This window comes from Monocercomonoides exilis (genome assembly GCF_001643675.1).
Source record: "Monocercomonoides exilis strain PA203 chromosome Unknown scaffold52-633478, whole genome shotgun sequence".
Classification (NCBI taxonomy): Eukaryota; Preaxostyla; order Oxymonadida; family Polymastigidae; genus Monocercomonoides; species Monocercomonoides exilis.
In genome coordinates this window covers 355,226-367,673 of record NW_027150597.1, presented here as the reverse complement: position 1 = coordinate 367,673, position 12,448 = coordinate 355,226, and the positions used below count along the sequence as shown (strand labels likewise).

The 12,448-nt window shown below is 38.2% G+C and overlaps 6 protein-coding genes across 6 annotated transcripts; 4 read left to right on the top strand and 2 right to left on the bottom strand.

Moving 5' to 3' along the window:
* Nucleotides 1-58: 58 nt before the first annotated feature.
* On the bottom strand, nucleotides 59-3,187 carry MONOS_1585 (putative splicing factor, arginine/serine-rich 4/5/6). Its single transcript, XM_067868750.1, has 4 exons — nucleotides 2,981-3,187; nucleotides 2,755-2,893; nucleotides 2,412-2,696; nucleotides 59-2,164 (listed from the first exon to the last, which is right to left on the bottom strand). Exons 1-4 carry the CDS (start codon nucleotides 3,174-3,176, stop codon nucleotides 310-312), a joined length of 2,475 nt encoding a protein of 824 aa, XP_067720671.1. The 5' UTR covers nucleotides 3,177-3,187; the 3' UTR covers nucleotides 59-309.
* Nucleotides 3,188-3,231: 44 nt separating this feature from the next.
* MONOS_1584 (putative ER to Golgi transport protein Yif1) lies at nucleotides 3,232-4,973 on the bottom strand. The gene is made up of 5 exons (XM_067868741.1): nucleotides 4,940-4,973; nucleotides 4,307-4,826; nucleotides 4,138-4,247; nucleotides 3,732-4,016; nucleotides 3,232-3,544 (listed from the first exon to the last, which is right to left on the bottom strand). The coding sequence occupies exons 1-5, from the start codon at nucleotides 4,946-4,948 to the stop codon at nucleotides 3,395-3,397; spliced, it is 1,074 nt and encodes a 357-aa protein (XP_067720670.1). The 5' UTR covers nucleotides 4,949-4,973; the 3' UTR covers nucleotides 3,232-3,394.
* Nucleotides 4,974-5,100: 127 nt separating this feature from the next.
* Nucleotides 5,101-6,490, top strand: MONOS_1583 (uncharacterized protein). Its single transcript, XM_067868730.1, has one exon. It carries the CDS (start codon nucleotides 5,108-5,110, stop codon nucleotides 6,047-6,049), a length of 942 nt encoding a protein of 313 aa, XP_067720669.1. The 5' UTR covers nucleotides 5,101-5,107; the 3' UTR covers nucleotides 6,050-6,490.
* Nucleotides 6,491-6,849: 359 nt separating this feature from the next.
* On the top strand, nucleotides 6,850-7,970 carry MONOS_1582 (uncharacterized protein). The gene is made up of 2 exons (XM_067868720.1): nucleotides 6,850-6,977; nucleotides 7,053-7,970. The coding sequence occupies exons 1-2, from the start codon at nucleotides 6,866-6,868 to the stop codon at nucleotides 7,826-7,828; spliced, it is 888 nt and encodes a 295-aa protein (XP_067720668.1). The 5' UTR covers nucleotides 6,850-6,865; the 3' UTR covers nucleotides 7,829-7,970.
* Nucleotides 7,971-9,158: 1,188 nt separating this feature from the next.
* MONOS_1581 (uncharacterized protein) lies at nucleotides 9,159-11,243 on the top strand (the record flags this gene model as incomplete). Its single annotated transcript, XM_067868709.1, has 1 exon — nucleotides 9,159-11,243. The coding sequence occupies one exon, from the start codon at nucleotides 9,159-9,161 to the stop codon at nucleotides 10,674-10,676; it is 1,518 nt and encodes a 505-aa protein (XP_067720667.1). The 3' UTR covers nucleotides 10,677-11,243.
* Nucleotides 11,244-11,333: 90 nt separating this feature from the next.
* Nucleotides 11,334-12,439, top strand: MONOS_1580 (Rab7a1). The gene is made up of 3 exons (XM_067868699.1): nucleotides 11,334-11,509; nucleotides 11,610-11,658; nucleotides 11,744-12,439. The coding sequence occupies exons 1-3, from the start codon at nucleotides 11,366-11,368 to the stop codon at nucleotides 12,163-12,165; spliced, it is 615 nt and encodes a 204-aa protein (XP_067720666.1). The 5' UTR covers nucleotides 11,334-11,365; the 3' UTR covers nucleotides 12,166-12,439.
* Nucleotides 12,440-12,448: the final 9 nt, after the last annotated feature.

The window sequence follows — 12,448 nt, the reverse complement described above, 5'->3', positions numbered from 1 at the left end:
TTCTTATAATTCCGAATAACACTTGTTCACCTCCCACCCTCTCTTTTTTTCATCCTTCTATGAAAGAATCTTCAGTCTTTAAATAAATTTTGAATTAATTAAAACTCAAATTTAACAATCGTCAAAATAAAAGTAACGAAAATTTAACATTGTTTGCCGAAATGTTTACAGTTTTCTTTTCAAGCACGTTCTTTCATTTTGATTCAGCTGCACAACTGAACTTTTATAAAGGGCAGTTTATTGTTGATTATTATTATAATTATTTTAGCGGTTTGAATTCTTTGACAATAATCTCAGTATATCGAGTCTTCAAGGCGTATGTGAGTGAGATGTGGAAGGCGAGCGCAGCTCCGGCGAGACCGACCGCACATGCTGCTGCCTGCTTCCAGAGCGACTTTTCCGCACTTTTGCAGAATGAGCAGAAGGAGAAGAATGAGAAGGAGACGAATGAGAAGAATGAAAAGAGTGTGCAAATTCACTCGATGAATGGAGATCATTCGCTTCGCCCATCGTCTTCGAAGGCGGCGTGGCCAGCAGCGGCGGCTGAGAGAAAGGCTGCTCTTCCTGTCGATGCTCGTGCCTGCCATGCAAACGAGGAGGCGACGGAAGAAGCGCCCTGGGAGACGGATGACTGCTCACAGAGAGGTCCCGCTTTGCCGGCGGCGGGGTGGAAAAAAGTGGAATTTGGTTCTGCTGTTTCTGTCCCTGCTGTTGCTGCTGCTGATATTGTTGTTGTTGTTGTTGCTTCTGCTGTTGGCTGCTGTGTGAAAGAGGAGCCTGCGCAGAGAGGAGCATCTGCTGTGCTGGCCACACAGGCTGCTCGTGCATCAGAGTGCAGGGCGAGGCAAGTGGCTGGAGCAGGCCGGGCGTTTGGTGCTGGACGAAAGGGCTGACGATCTGATAGTACGACTGGGTGGTCACGGTGGCCTTTGGCTGGCGCCTCTTCTTGTTGTGGAGGTGCTTGTAGCGACGTGAATGGCGGCGTGACGACGAATTTGATGAAGACAATGACGATGAAGACGAATAAGAAGAAGACGAAGAAGACGATGGCGATCGTGACGAATATGAAGCGGATGATAACGAGGATGAAGGCGAAGATGACGAAGAAAAAGAAGAAGAAGAAGACGACGACGAAGAAGAAGAAGATCCGAACGATGAAGATGATGGAGATTCAGATGAAGAAGATGAAGCAGACGAAGATGAATTGTGCGGGTGAGTCGAAGAACGAGAGCCAAAACGAGAGCTTCTGCTTTTGCGAGAGTGACGCCGATGTGTGTGCGACACATGCTTCTGCTTCTGCTTCTGCTTCGAATGCTTTGCCTGTCTATTTTTTGATGATCCAGGGCTGACTGGCTTTTGATGTGTGTCATCCAAACGCTGCTTCTTGCTTCTCGAAGCAGAAGCGCGCTTGGGGTGCTGATGTGGTTTGTGCAGCTTATCTGCGGAATCTGCCTTTGAAACAGCAGAATTGTGCCTTGCCAGCGAGGCCTCGTCCAACAAAGACTGCGAAGAAGACGAATGTGATATATGCGACACAAGTGATGAATGCGATGAATGAGACGAATGCGATGCAGAAGATGATCTTCGGTCACTCATCTTCATGTGGCGGTGAGCAGATCTGCTTCTGCGATGGGGATGGTGCCTTCTTTTCTTCTGGCTCCTTTTTGCTTCGGCAGATTCGCTGAGTGTGTTTATCGAGCCAGGCAGAATGCCAAAGGGCGAGGCAATCACAGAAAGTGGCTGGGGCGCTGGGAGAGGAAGGCCAGCAACTGGAATGGCAGCTGAGATGGGCATTGCAGAAGCAGAAGAAGATGTCAATATTGCAGCTGATGATGATGATGAGGATGCTGATGATAACGACGAAGGTGACGATAGCAGGTTAGCAGGAGATGTGTTGATGTCTGAGAAGGGATGCTGCAGTCGAAGAGGTGTAACGTGTGGAGAAGGCAACAGAAGCGGCAAGTGCGAGTGGACTTCGTTTGAATGCGGCGCCTCGCCTCGGAAATAAGGCGGAGAGCGAGAACGCAGAGGAGACTGCATGTGCATCGAATCAGACGGAGAATGACAGCTTCTGCATTCGGAGTATCTTTCTCCATCGTCCATCTCTTCCATTTTGTATCTGCCATGAGTGTGTTTGCCGCTGCGCGGGGACGACGGTGGAGTACTTTAGAAATGAAAGCAATGATGAAGAAAGAAAATAGAAAACATGAGACGGAAGTAAGGATGAAAAACGGATGAAGAAGGAGACGAATGTAATGAAGTCAACGCTATAAAAAAAAGAGAATTTAAAAATTGAAAAGTGATTCGAAGTCGATGATGACGAAGTCGAAGACGATATAGTTGAATTATTTTCTCAAGAAACTCTGTATTTTTTTTCAATAAACTTACTCGTTGTGTGAAATGATGCATACCAGGTGATGGAGTTTGAAGATGAAGTTGATTGTTGTTGCTCTGAAAAATCTACATGAAGTCTATTTCCCATAAAAGCAGTTCGATCCAAAGCTCTTCTAGCATTTATTGCCTCCTGAATGGTGAGGTACTGAATAAAAAAGTACCTGCTTTTTCTGTCAAAACGAATAATAGATCCAAAATTCGAAAATTCCTTTTTCAGCTTATTTTCATCAATTTCAGCTGACCCAATATATGACACAAATAATACTTCAGAAGGTTTAATGGCTGCTCGGCGCTTATCTTTCCTAAATAAATACATTTCAATTCATAGAATGTGCAAAACAATCTTTTCTAAGTTCAAACTCAATCATTTCTCTGTCTTTTCTTGAAATTTCAACCTTCAGAGGCAGAGCTCCGGGATGAACAACAATTTTGTCAATCGAACGAATAGCTTCGTCAACGTTTCCTTTGAAAAATACAAAAGCATAGCCTCTTTTGCTTTCTTTAAATATTCATTCAAGAAAAAAAAAAAATAAAAGAAAATAAAAAGCAAATATAATTGTTGCTATTGATTAGAACCAAATCACACCTATTTCTGTAACAGTACCGTACTTATTAAACAATGTTGATATTTCATCAGAGCTAACTGAGCTATCTATATTTCCAACGAAAAAAATGCATTCATCATTGCAATTTCTCGGAGTTAGTTCGCATTTACCCTCTTCTTCATGATTATCAGTGTTCTTTGTTTCTAAATCTGGAGAAAGCTCCCTTTTTGAACTCATAAATTTTGATCTTTATTGATCTAATCCAATATATAAATAATAACAATCTCACATCAAAATAACAGAATTTCATTTTTATCGAATTGAAACGCATAAAGTGAAATGAAAAAATAAAATTGGTAAATGAGTGATTTCAGAGGAAGTATATGTTTGCAAAATCGCAAACAAAAAATCAAATGTGAAAGATATCAAGTTTGGTATCAAATTAGAGGAAATTTCTAGTTGTGACTATGTGGAAGTGAAAAAAAGAGTGTAAGAAGCGCGCCAGGTACTTGAACGGCAGCAATAATCAGTGCTCCAAGATGCTGTCGCTTATTGTTGCTTGCTTCTGCTCTGTCATCTCTCATTTGAGATAGAGATGTTTTGTACTGGAAAGAATCCATAATCAAATATCATTTGCAATCATATTTGTAAAGCAGCAGATATTGAAGAATAACAGCATATATGATTGGCAGTATGTGATAAAGAGAATTTATTCATGAAAATCACAGAAGAAAGAAAATATTCCATATTTCAAAAAATCACATTTTAATATAGAAGCAAAATTGAACAAACCATAAAATAGCAGTAAGCACTCAAATAATACCCCAAAACAAGAAATGAAAGTTCTTTTTTGAGCAAAAATAGAAGGACTCCCAAAGCAAGCCCCACAAATATATATGATGTATTTGCAACCACATCCAAAGTGCCTAATATGGACCAAGTGAATGAGGAAGAAAACAGATACGATATAAAAAGGTTCAGAATTGACTCCAATATGATCGTTCCGATGCAGGTGCCTCCGACTTGCAAAATAACTTCTGGGTGAAATTGTGATTGAATTCCATAAAATAAAGCAATCTTAATTTCATATGAAAAAGATTGGCAATTTCATAGAAATACAAAGTTTGAAAAATATTTATAAAATTAAGTGAGAAGAGAATGAAAATATGATTTCCATAAATATTAAAAATTTGCATACAACAAGAACAAATGTCAAAGTTGCAGTTAATGGAATGTAAAGATCAGGTGAATTGATATCATCACGAGGATGCGAGTAAATTGTATTATCATTGGCTGATGCGGGGGAACCTTGTAAATAGAAATTTAATGATAATAACAGATACAATAATAGTAAATGATATGCATACCATAAGGATTTCCATCAACGTGAACCTTTTTTCTTGACCAATCTTTTTTCAAAAAAGGAAATGAAAGAATCTTTAACTTATTGATGACAAAAGTGTTATTGACGGCAAAATATGGGCGGAGTCTAGAATTTACATCTTTTTTAGCACGTTCAGTTTGAGATTGAAGAGTGGATGTTGCAGTCTGGAAAAAAGCCTCTCCGGATGCTCCTCCAAAAAACTGAGGCAAGGCCGCATGTCCTAATGACCCCATAACATTAAACATATTTGTAGAAGAAGACTGAGATGTTCTAGAAGACGAGGGCTCTGGAAATGAATTAGAATATGAAGCAGTTGGTCGAGTGAATGCAGAATTAGGATCATGGGGAAGAGATTCAGAAAAACCAGAAGATCTCGAACGATGCCCAAAAAACGGAGGAGCAGTTGAAAATGAATCATCTGACATAACTTCGTCGAATGATGGAAACGAAGGTTGATTTGTGTCCCAAGCGCTACTACCTCGTCTTGATCCAGATCGCGGAAACTACCAAGAAATGCAATGGAAAAATAAACATTTACACCACAAAAAGTGCAATAAATTATAAATATATTGGCATGAAAAGGTTAATCAAAATCTTCTAAAATAACAAGATATACGTTAGACATTAATATTTGGTTTAATAATTGAAAATTGGTTAAGATCAAAAAGGCCAACAATAATCATTAACATGATTTGCGATAAATGATTATTGCTCAATTTTAAAAAACAAATCAATTACAATAATTTTTTTATCGTTCAACTTTTCGAAAAAAATAGTATGGGCTATGAAAACCGTTATGCCAAAAACTTGTGATCTTGTTCCTCTTTGTCCTCCTTACTATCCCTGCACATGCGCACATAAATGCGACTGTTTGTGCCATGGAAAAGAACAACCAAAATCTTCAAAAACTATGCCATATGACCCTGATGCATTCAACACAACGAGCAGAGGTTTTCACAAGCCTCCAAGTGATGAAGATTATCCAACGTCTCGTGGGTATCGTCCAACAGATAACTTAGGAACCGATCCCAGCTTGGTTCCTATGGCAACCGAAATGAAACGCCAATACACTCCAAAACAAGTTGATCATGAGCCATTGGCTAAGTCTCGTTCTTGGAAGGGTAGCGAACCATTTGATCCTCACACAATGACGAGAGATTCTTATAAGGCTCCGTCTTCAGCTGATTATCCTGCTCGTGTACGTTCTTTTAATTCTCCAATGAAATCAGAACCTGGAAAATTCGATACAACATATAGGCAAACATACATCAAGCCAAGCGAAGATTTGTATAGTCCGTCTGTGGGCCCAGGAGAAACAAAGGCCAGATCATCTCCTCCTGGACTTTTTGATACAGAGTACAGAACAAATTACCTTGGAGAGCCTACTGAACGATCATTGCCTTTTAAGAGTTCAACACAACCTTTGGGAACTCGCCCTACAGATTTTACTACAACAACACGCGGAACATTTAAAAGTCCATCATCTGATGATTATCCTACAAGAGAAAGAGCTTTTAAAGGTGTTCCAGAATCTGCAGGTCCTCTTGGAAGGTTGGAATCCACAGCAAGAGAAACTTACAAAGATCCTGGTTGTCCAGATGACAAGCATATTTATAAGCCTCAAGATAGCAAGCTTCTTGTTGGCCCATCTGCTCCGTTTGAAACCACTTCGCGTTCTTTTCATGGACCAAAATCTCATTTTTGCTGTGGATGCTCTTCAAAATAAGTTGTTTTTTTGAAAACTTGTTTTTTAATGATTTCACTTTCTTGCTTGGTATATCGTGTTTTTTGACATGCAATGAAGATTATTTTTTCTTTTGCGCATAGTTCTTTATTTTATTCACTTCACTATATTATTTTCATTTTCTTTAAATTTCATGTTTCTCTAAAAACATAAAAATTAACCGATTTGGTTTTCGTATACAAATGTTTTATTTTGTTTTTTCAATTGATAGAGTAGTATGTTATACTCATTGAATCAGATTTTTTTGAATATGATGAAATGTAGTTTTTTGGGTTGTGAATGATTGTGAAAATATCAAAACTTCAAAATCTTTTGATGGGAACTTAAAATTTTCATCTGATTTGAACAATTAGGGGAAAATATGTAACTTCAAGTTTTTTTTTTATTAAAAAAAAAAAAAAAAAAAAAAAAAAAAAAAAAAAACATTAAGTCATATAAATTTATTTCTCACTCGTTTTTGGGTAAATGCAAAATTTAAATTGAATGAAGAACAAAATTTTGAAATTATTTTTTGTGAAAATTTGTTTTTTTTGCAAACAATTTGTAACCACTAACAAACTTTTGTGCATTTTTTGGTGAAATTGATAAAACTAAAAGAATGATGAAACTGTGTTTAACATTTATAGAAATTGTGATCTTCATCCCATCAAAAATTTATTAATTATTGATTTGAGCGTTAATGATTTTTTGTTCATGTCTAAACTGTAAATTGATTTGATAAATCTGTTTAAATATTAAAATTTAATTGATTTTCATTGCATTTTGCTTGTTGTTGAAATTCATATTCATTTGCTGAAAATGAAATTCTTTGTTGGACTTCTTTCACTTGCTGCATTGACTGCTCAGTTCTGGGGCGGTATGGGAGGACTTGGCGGAATGGGATATGGAGGAATGGGATATGGTGGAATGGGTTACGGTGGAATGGGATATGGAGGAATGGGATATGGAGGAATGGGATATGGAGGAATGGGATATGGAGGATTAGGATATGGAGGATTAGGATATGGCGGAATGGGATTCTTGTCTGGCTCTGAATTGTCCGATGATGATATGGAGGAAATGTGCTGTGGATCAAGCTGCTACCCAGACGGATGCTGCTATGAATTGTGCGCCTGCGGATCTCCATGCGGAATGGGTGCCTGCGGTGGATTTGGTCCAATGTTCGGTGGATGCCAACAGGGATTCAATGGATGCAACGGAATGGGTTCCAATGGCTGCAATGGAATGGGATTCAATGGAATGGGATTCAATGGAATGGGATGCAATGGTTTAGGATTCAATGGAATGGGCGGAGGATTTGGTAACTACGGAAACATGTGCCAATCCCCACGTATGTATGGGCAAACATCAGCTACTGAAGGAAGACACGGAGCCGGATATGCCAATGGAAATTCAGCTAACTGTTACGGAGCAGGAAACAGAAACTGTGGATACAACCAAGGAGCAGTTTGTGGATCAGCAAATGGTGCTCACATGAATGCTGACACCATGCGCGCTCATGGTGACCGTGCCTATGCTCAAAAATGCGCAGATGAATTCTTGATCCGTCGTTCAAACGAAGCATGCAGCACAGGAAACGATTGCTATGATATGGGCCATGCAAACATGTGCGCTGGATCACGCCAGATTGCTGGAAACCGTGCATGTGGAAATGCCAACAACTGCTATAGCAATGCTGCTGGAATGAACTGCAACTCTCGTGGATGCTGCGGAAATGGAGGAAGCTGCAGATCGTCCAGTTGTGGATATGGAGGATGCTAAAAATCTTCTATTTTCAGTAATTCATAATTTCTATTCAGTTTTTGAAAATTGTTTTTCGTTACATAATTTCTTCAATTTTTCTTCGATTTTGGAACAAAATCCTTTGTTTGTCATTTGTTTAAACAGATGCGCTGTGAATTAAGAATAATGTTTTTGTAAGTTTTCCTTTTTAAAGTTTCATAAGCCTTGAATACATCAAATTAAATATTATTTTTAACACAAGAATTATTATTTCTTTAATTTCGGAATTGCAAAGAAAGAAACACTCTTGATTGGAGGAGAGAAAAACATTATTTGAAAAAAGGTTCTTTCGTTCGCTTGCATCTGAATGTTAATCGAATCAAAAATGTTCCCATTATTATTATTTTATTTATCATTTTGATAAAAATCAAAAATATTTATGGATGACATTGATAATGATTTATTTTTATGTGCAATATGCTTATGCGAAGCTGAAGATCCAGTTATTGCAAATTGTTGCACCCATGTATTTTGCTTTTCATGTATAAAAGAGTGGCTTGGAAAAATGAACTTTTGTCCTTATTGCCGCAAACACGTTGCAATACGCGATTATGTGCACATTGAAAGATTATCAAAAAATATCAATGAAGTATGTTCATGATAATGTACAAGCTATTTCTTTTTAAAGTCAATCTTTTGACACATATTTAAAGAAAATGAAAAATTTGAAAGAAAACAAAATAGAAAGTTCATTTGCGTGCAAATTTCATCCAACAAAAACACGTGAATATTTTTGCTTGACTTGCAAAACTGCAGTTTGCGCTGATTGTGCGGTTTTAGGAGGAACACATAAACAGCACGAAATTGTTTCTTCCGCGGAAGCTGTTGAACAATGCAAGCTAGACTTGCTTAACTTAAGTGATAATTTATTCAATCGAATCGATGAGTTAAATCAAATAAAGAAAGAGATGAGTTTAAGAACACAAAACATTGAAGATGAATTTTTTCAAGATGACAAAGAAATAACACTTCTTTTTAAAGAAGATAAACAACTGAGAGAAGAAAGAAAGTTGAAAAACATTATGTTTTTAACTCATAAAGCAAGAGAATTAGAAGAAAATTTGTTGAATCTGAGTTCTTCTTTTGAAGATGTTCAATCTGAAGTGAAAAAGCAGCATAATCCTCAATCATTGCTTTCGAAACGAGAGGAATTAATAACTAAAGGAAAGGAAGTTTTGTTTACATAATTTATACCAAATTATAAGAAGATTTTTATTTGCTTAACTTTTACATTTTTCTTAATTACGCCATTATTCCTTAATTTTTGCTATAAATGAAATACAAAAATGCTTAATTATAGAAATTGACAATGTCTCGACTTTTTGAAAGACGTCTGCGTTATTTTAAAGAACACGAATCCAATTTTTCTTCACAAGGACAGAGACCCACTGCAGATCCAAAAAAGTCAACTTCTACTCCATTTCAGATATCTGGTGCTTTATCGTCTTCTTCTTCTTCTTCCTCTTCCTCCTCCTCTTCTTCCTCTTCTTCCCCTTCTTCTTCACGGTCATCTCAGTCGACTCTCACTTCTCTACTCATTCCTCCATTTTCCACATTTGCCCATGCCCTCACGCTAACTCTATCTCCACCTTCAGAATTGTCATCATCATCATCATCATCATCATCATCATCATCATCTCCTTCTCCTTCTGAAAACTGGAACATTGTTTTCTCATCTCAGTTGTTTGAACAGGCACCGCTGCTGCACAAGTGGAAGCTCCATGTCACTTTGAATGCAGCATCTGTCAAAGATGAGTACAACGTCCAGGTTGCGCTTGAATTGGCAGACAACGCTTTGCATGAAGAGCAGCAGCACTGCCAAGCAAGAGAAGCAACAACAGGAAGAAGACCAATCCTTTCTCCACCGCCAGCGAGACGCCTAACATCTGCACAGCCGCGTGCTGCCTCAAAGGCATCGGCGTCTTCGGATGCTCCGCAAGCATCAGATGAGAACTTCTCATTCACTGAGCCTTTTGTCTACCACTGGACGATTTACATGCACAGGCCAGGAGAGCTCCCTGCCCTCTTTGCTTCGTCACAGGATTTACTGGCCACAGCATCTCCTGCAAACTGCATTGTGCACAGTGGCATTTCTCGATTTGCTTCTTCTTCTTCTTCTTCCTCTTCCTCTTCCTCTTCCTCTTCTTCTTCTGGTTCTTTTGCTCATTCAGGCGGCGTTCACAAAAGCAGCAATTCTTCGATAACAATCGCTGAATTCACCAACAGTTCAGAGATGGTTGAAAAAGGAATTATTTCGAGCGCCAGCTCATCTGAAAAAGTGTCCTTTTCGTTTGGAGTGCGCTGCCGCAGCTACAAACAGCTGTCTGACGAGCTTACAATGGCGATGAACCAAAAAATGCAGACGAAAGACGAGAGGAAAAACGCTCTCTTGTCAAGTGAGGGCACTGCTGAAAGTCCCAAGCCAAAACCAAAAGCACCCTTTACCCCTCTGAAACGTGTGGCTTCAGCGTCAAATGCGCCCTCAGCTACAAACACGGCTGCAGCTTCTGCTTCAACGCCATCTTCAACACCGTCTTCAAGCCCAATTTCTTCTCCGAGCAGCGCCCCGAAGCTGGCTTCAAGTACAGCCACTGCCTCTCTGCCTGCTCTGCCTGCTCTTCCTGTCTCTGCCCACAAGTCCTCTCCGATTCCAGCATCGAAGGCGAAGCCGAGGGTGCTTTCGAGGCCTTCTTCAAACGATGCTTCAAAATCAACTGCAGCCACTTCAGCAGCATCGCCCGCGTCTTCGCCATCTGCCAAGGCTTCAGCACCGCCTGCTTTTGCATCAGTTCCATCTGCTTCAGCTCAGTTTGCCTCAAAACCATAAAAATAAAAACAGAAAAGGTTAGCAGAACACAGAAGAAATGGAGAAAGAGTATAAGATGACAGACGGGGAGGCTGTTTTGCTGGAGCAGCTGAAAATGGCAGCTGATTTTCTGTGCCAATTCACAACATTCTCATTCGAAGCATTCCGATCCCTCTGTTTGAATGCAGCTGATGAGCGATGCCTAGGTCTTCTTCAGATGCGAGGAACGCTCTGGCAAAGAATAAGTTGGGAAACATTGCGAAATGAAGCGACTGCTGCTCTGCCAATGCGCTTCTACTCATTTAAAGCGATTAAACATATGTATTCATTCTCATTTTATCAAAGGCATTTTTTTAGCCATTTTTCAATGTACTTTTAATTTGATGATTTTTGAATTTTTTTGTTTATTTTTGCTTTGTCTTAACTTTTCCTGTGTTTCCGAAAACACTTTGTTTGTGAGGAAATGATTTAAGGCATTTGCAGTTTAAGCTTTTTAAAAGATTTGATTTTAATTTGTTCGTAATGTTAATTTTATCACAAATGAAAAGATACTTGTTATCATAAGAATTACATGTTTTTATTAACGAAGAAAAAATATCTTTTTTTTCATTGAATGATATTTGAATAATCTCATCTCCAACCATAATATATCGGAATAAATATTCCCCAAACGAAGATATCAGATCAGCATCTTTAAGAAATCTGTTGAAATGTCGACAAGAAAGCGTGCATTGTTAAAAGTTATTGTTCTTGGTGATTCAGGCGTCGGAAAAACATCTTTGATTAATCAATTTGCTCAACACAAATTCAGTTCACAATACAAGGCAACAATTGGCGCTGATTTCCTTACAAAGGTTTGACTGAATTATTTAGTATTTATTTTTAATAAATGCAATGAATGATTTTTTTTTCATTTATTTCTCATAAAATTTGTTTGATATTTCTCACATTCAGGAAGTTATTGTTGATGGTAGACAAGTTACAATGCAAATCTGGGATACAGGTTTGTTTGAATTGTTCAATATTAATATTGGATTTACTGTCAAACTTTTATTTATCTGTTTAAAATAATTTCACGAAAACTTTAGCTGGTCTGGAACGATTCCAATCTCTTGGAGTTGCATTCTATCGTGGTGCTGATGCATGTGTCCTTGTTTTCGATGTTACAGGAGCGAAGTCATTCGACAACTTAGAAGGTTGGAAAGATGAATTTTTGTTCCAGGGCTCGCCTCAAGACCCTGAACATTTCCCGTTTCTTGTTCTCGGAAACAAGACCGATCTTGAAGAATCAAGAACTGTATCTACAAAGAAAGCTGAAGGATGGTGCAGGTCAAAGGGAAGCATGGCATATTTCGAGACTTCAGCTAAAGACAACACAAACGTCGAACAAGCATTTTTGGATATTGCCAGAACAGCTTTAAGTCGAGAAACCATTGAAGACGATACAATTCAATCTTCAGTCGATGTCCAGGCTGAAACAAAGCCAGCTAAAGGAGGATGCTGTGGCTAATTCTTCTACTTCACGCTCTTTGTTTGATACATTGATTTTAAATATTAAAACAATCATTTCTCTTTTCACTTTATCTTTTCCCAATCTGAGAGGATTTTTCTATTCAAGTGAATGTTTATCTTTCTTTACTGTTCTCGTTGAAGTATTTTCTTTGCATTTGAACTATTTTATATATCACTTTTTATGGAATATTGAAGTAATTTCACACTAACATATTATATTGTAATAAAAGATATTTTTTATCCGTTTTAACTTATTAAAAAAATGAAAAAAACAAAGGTTA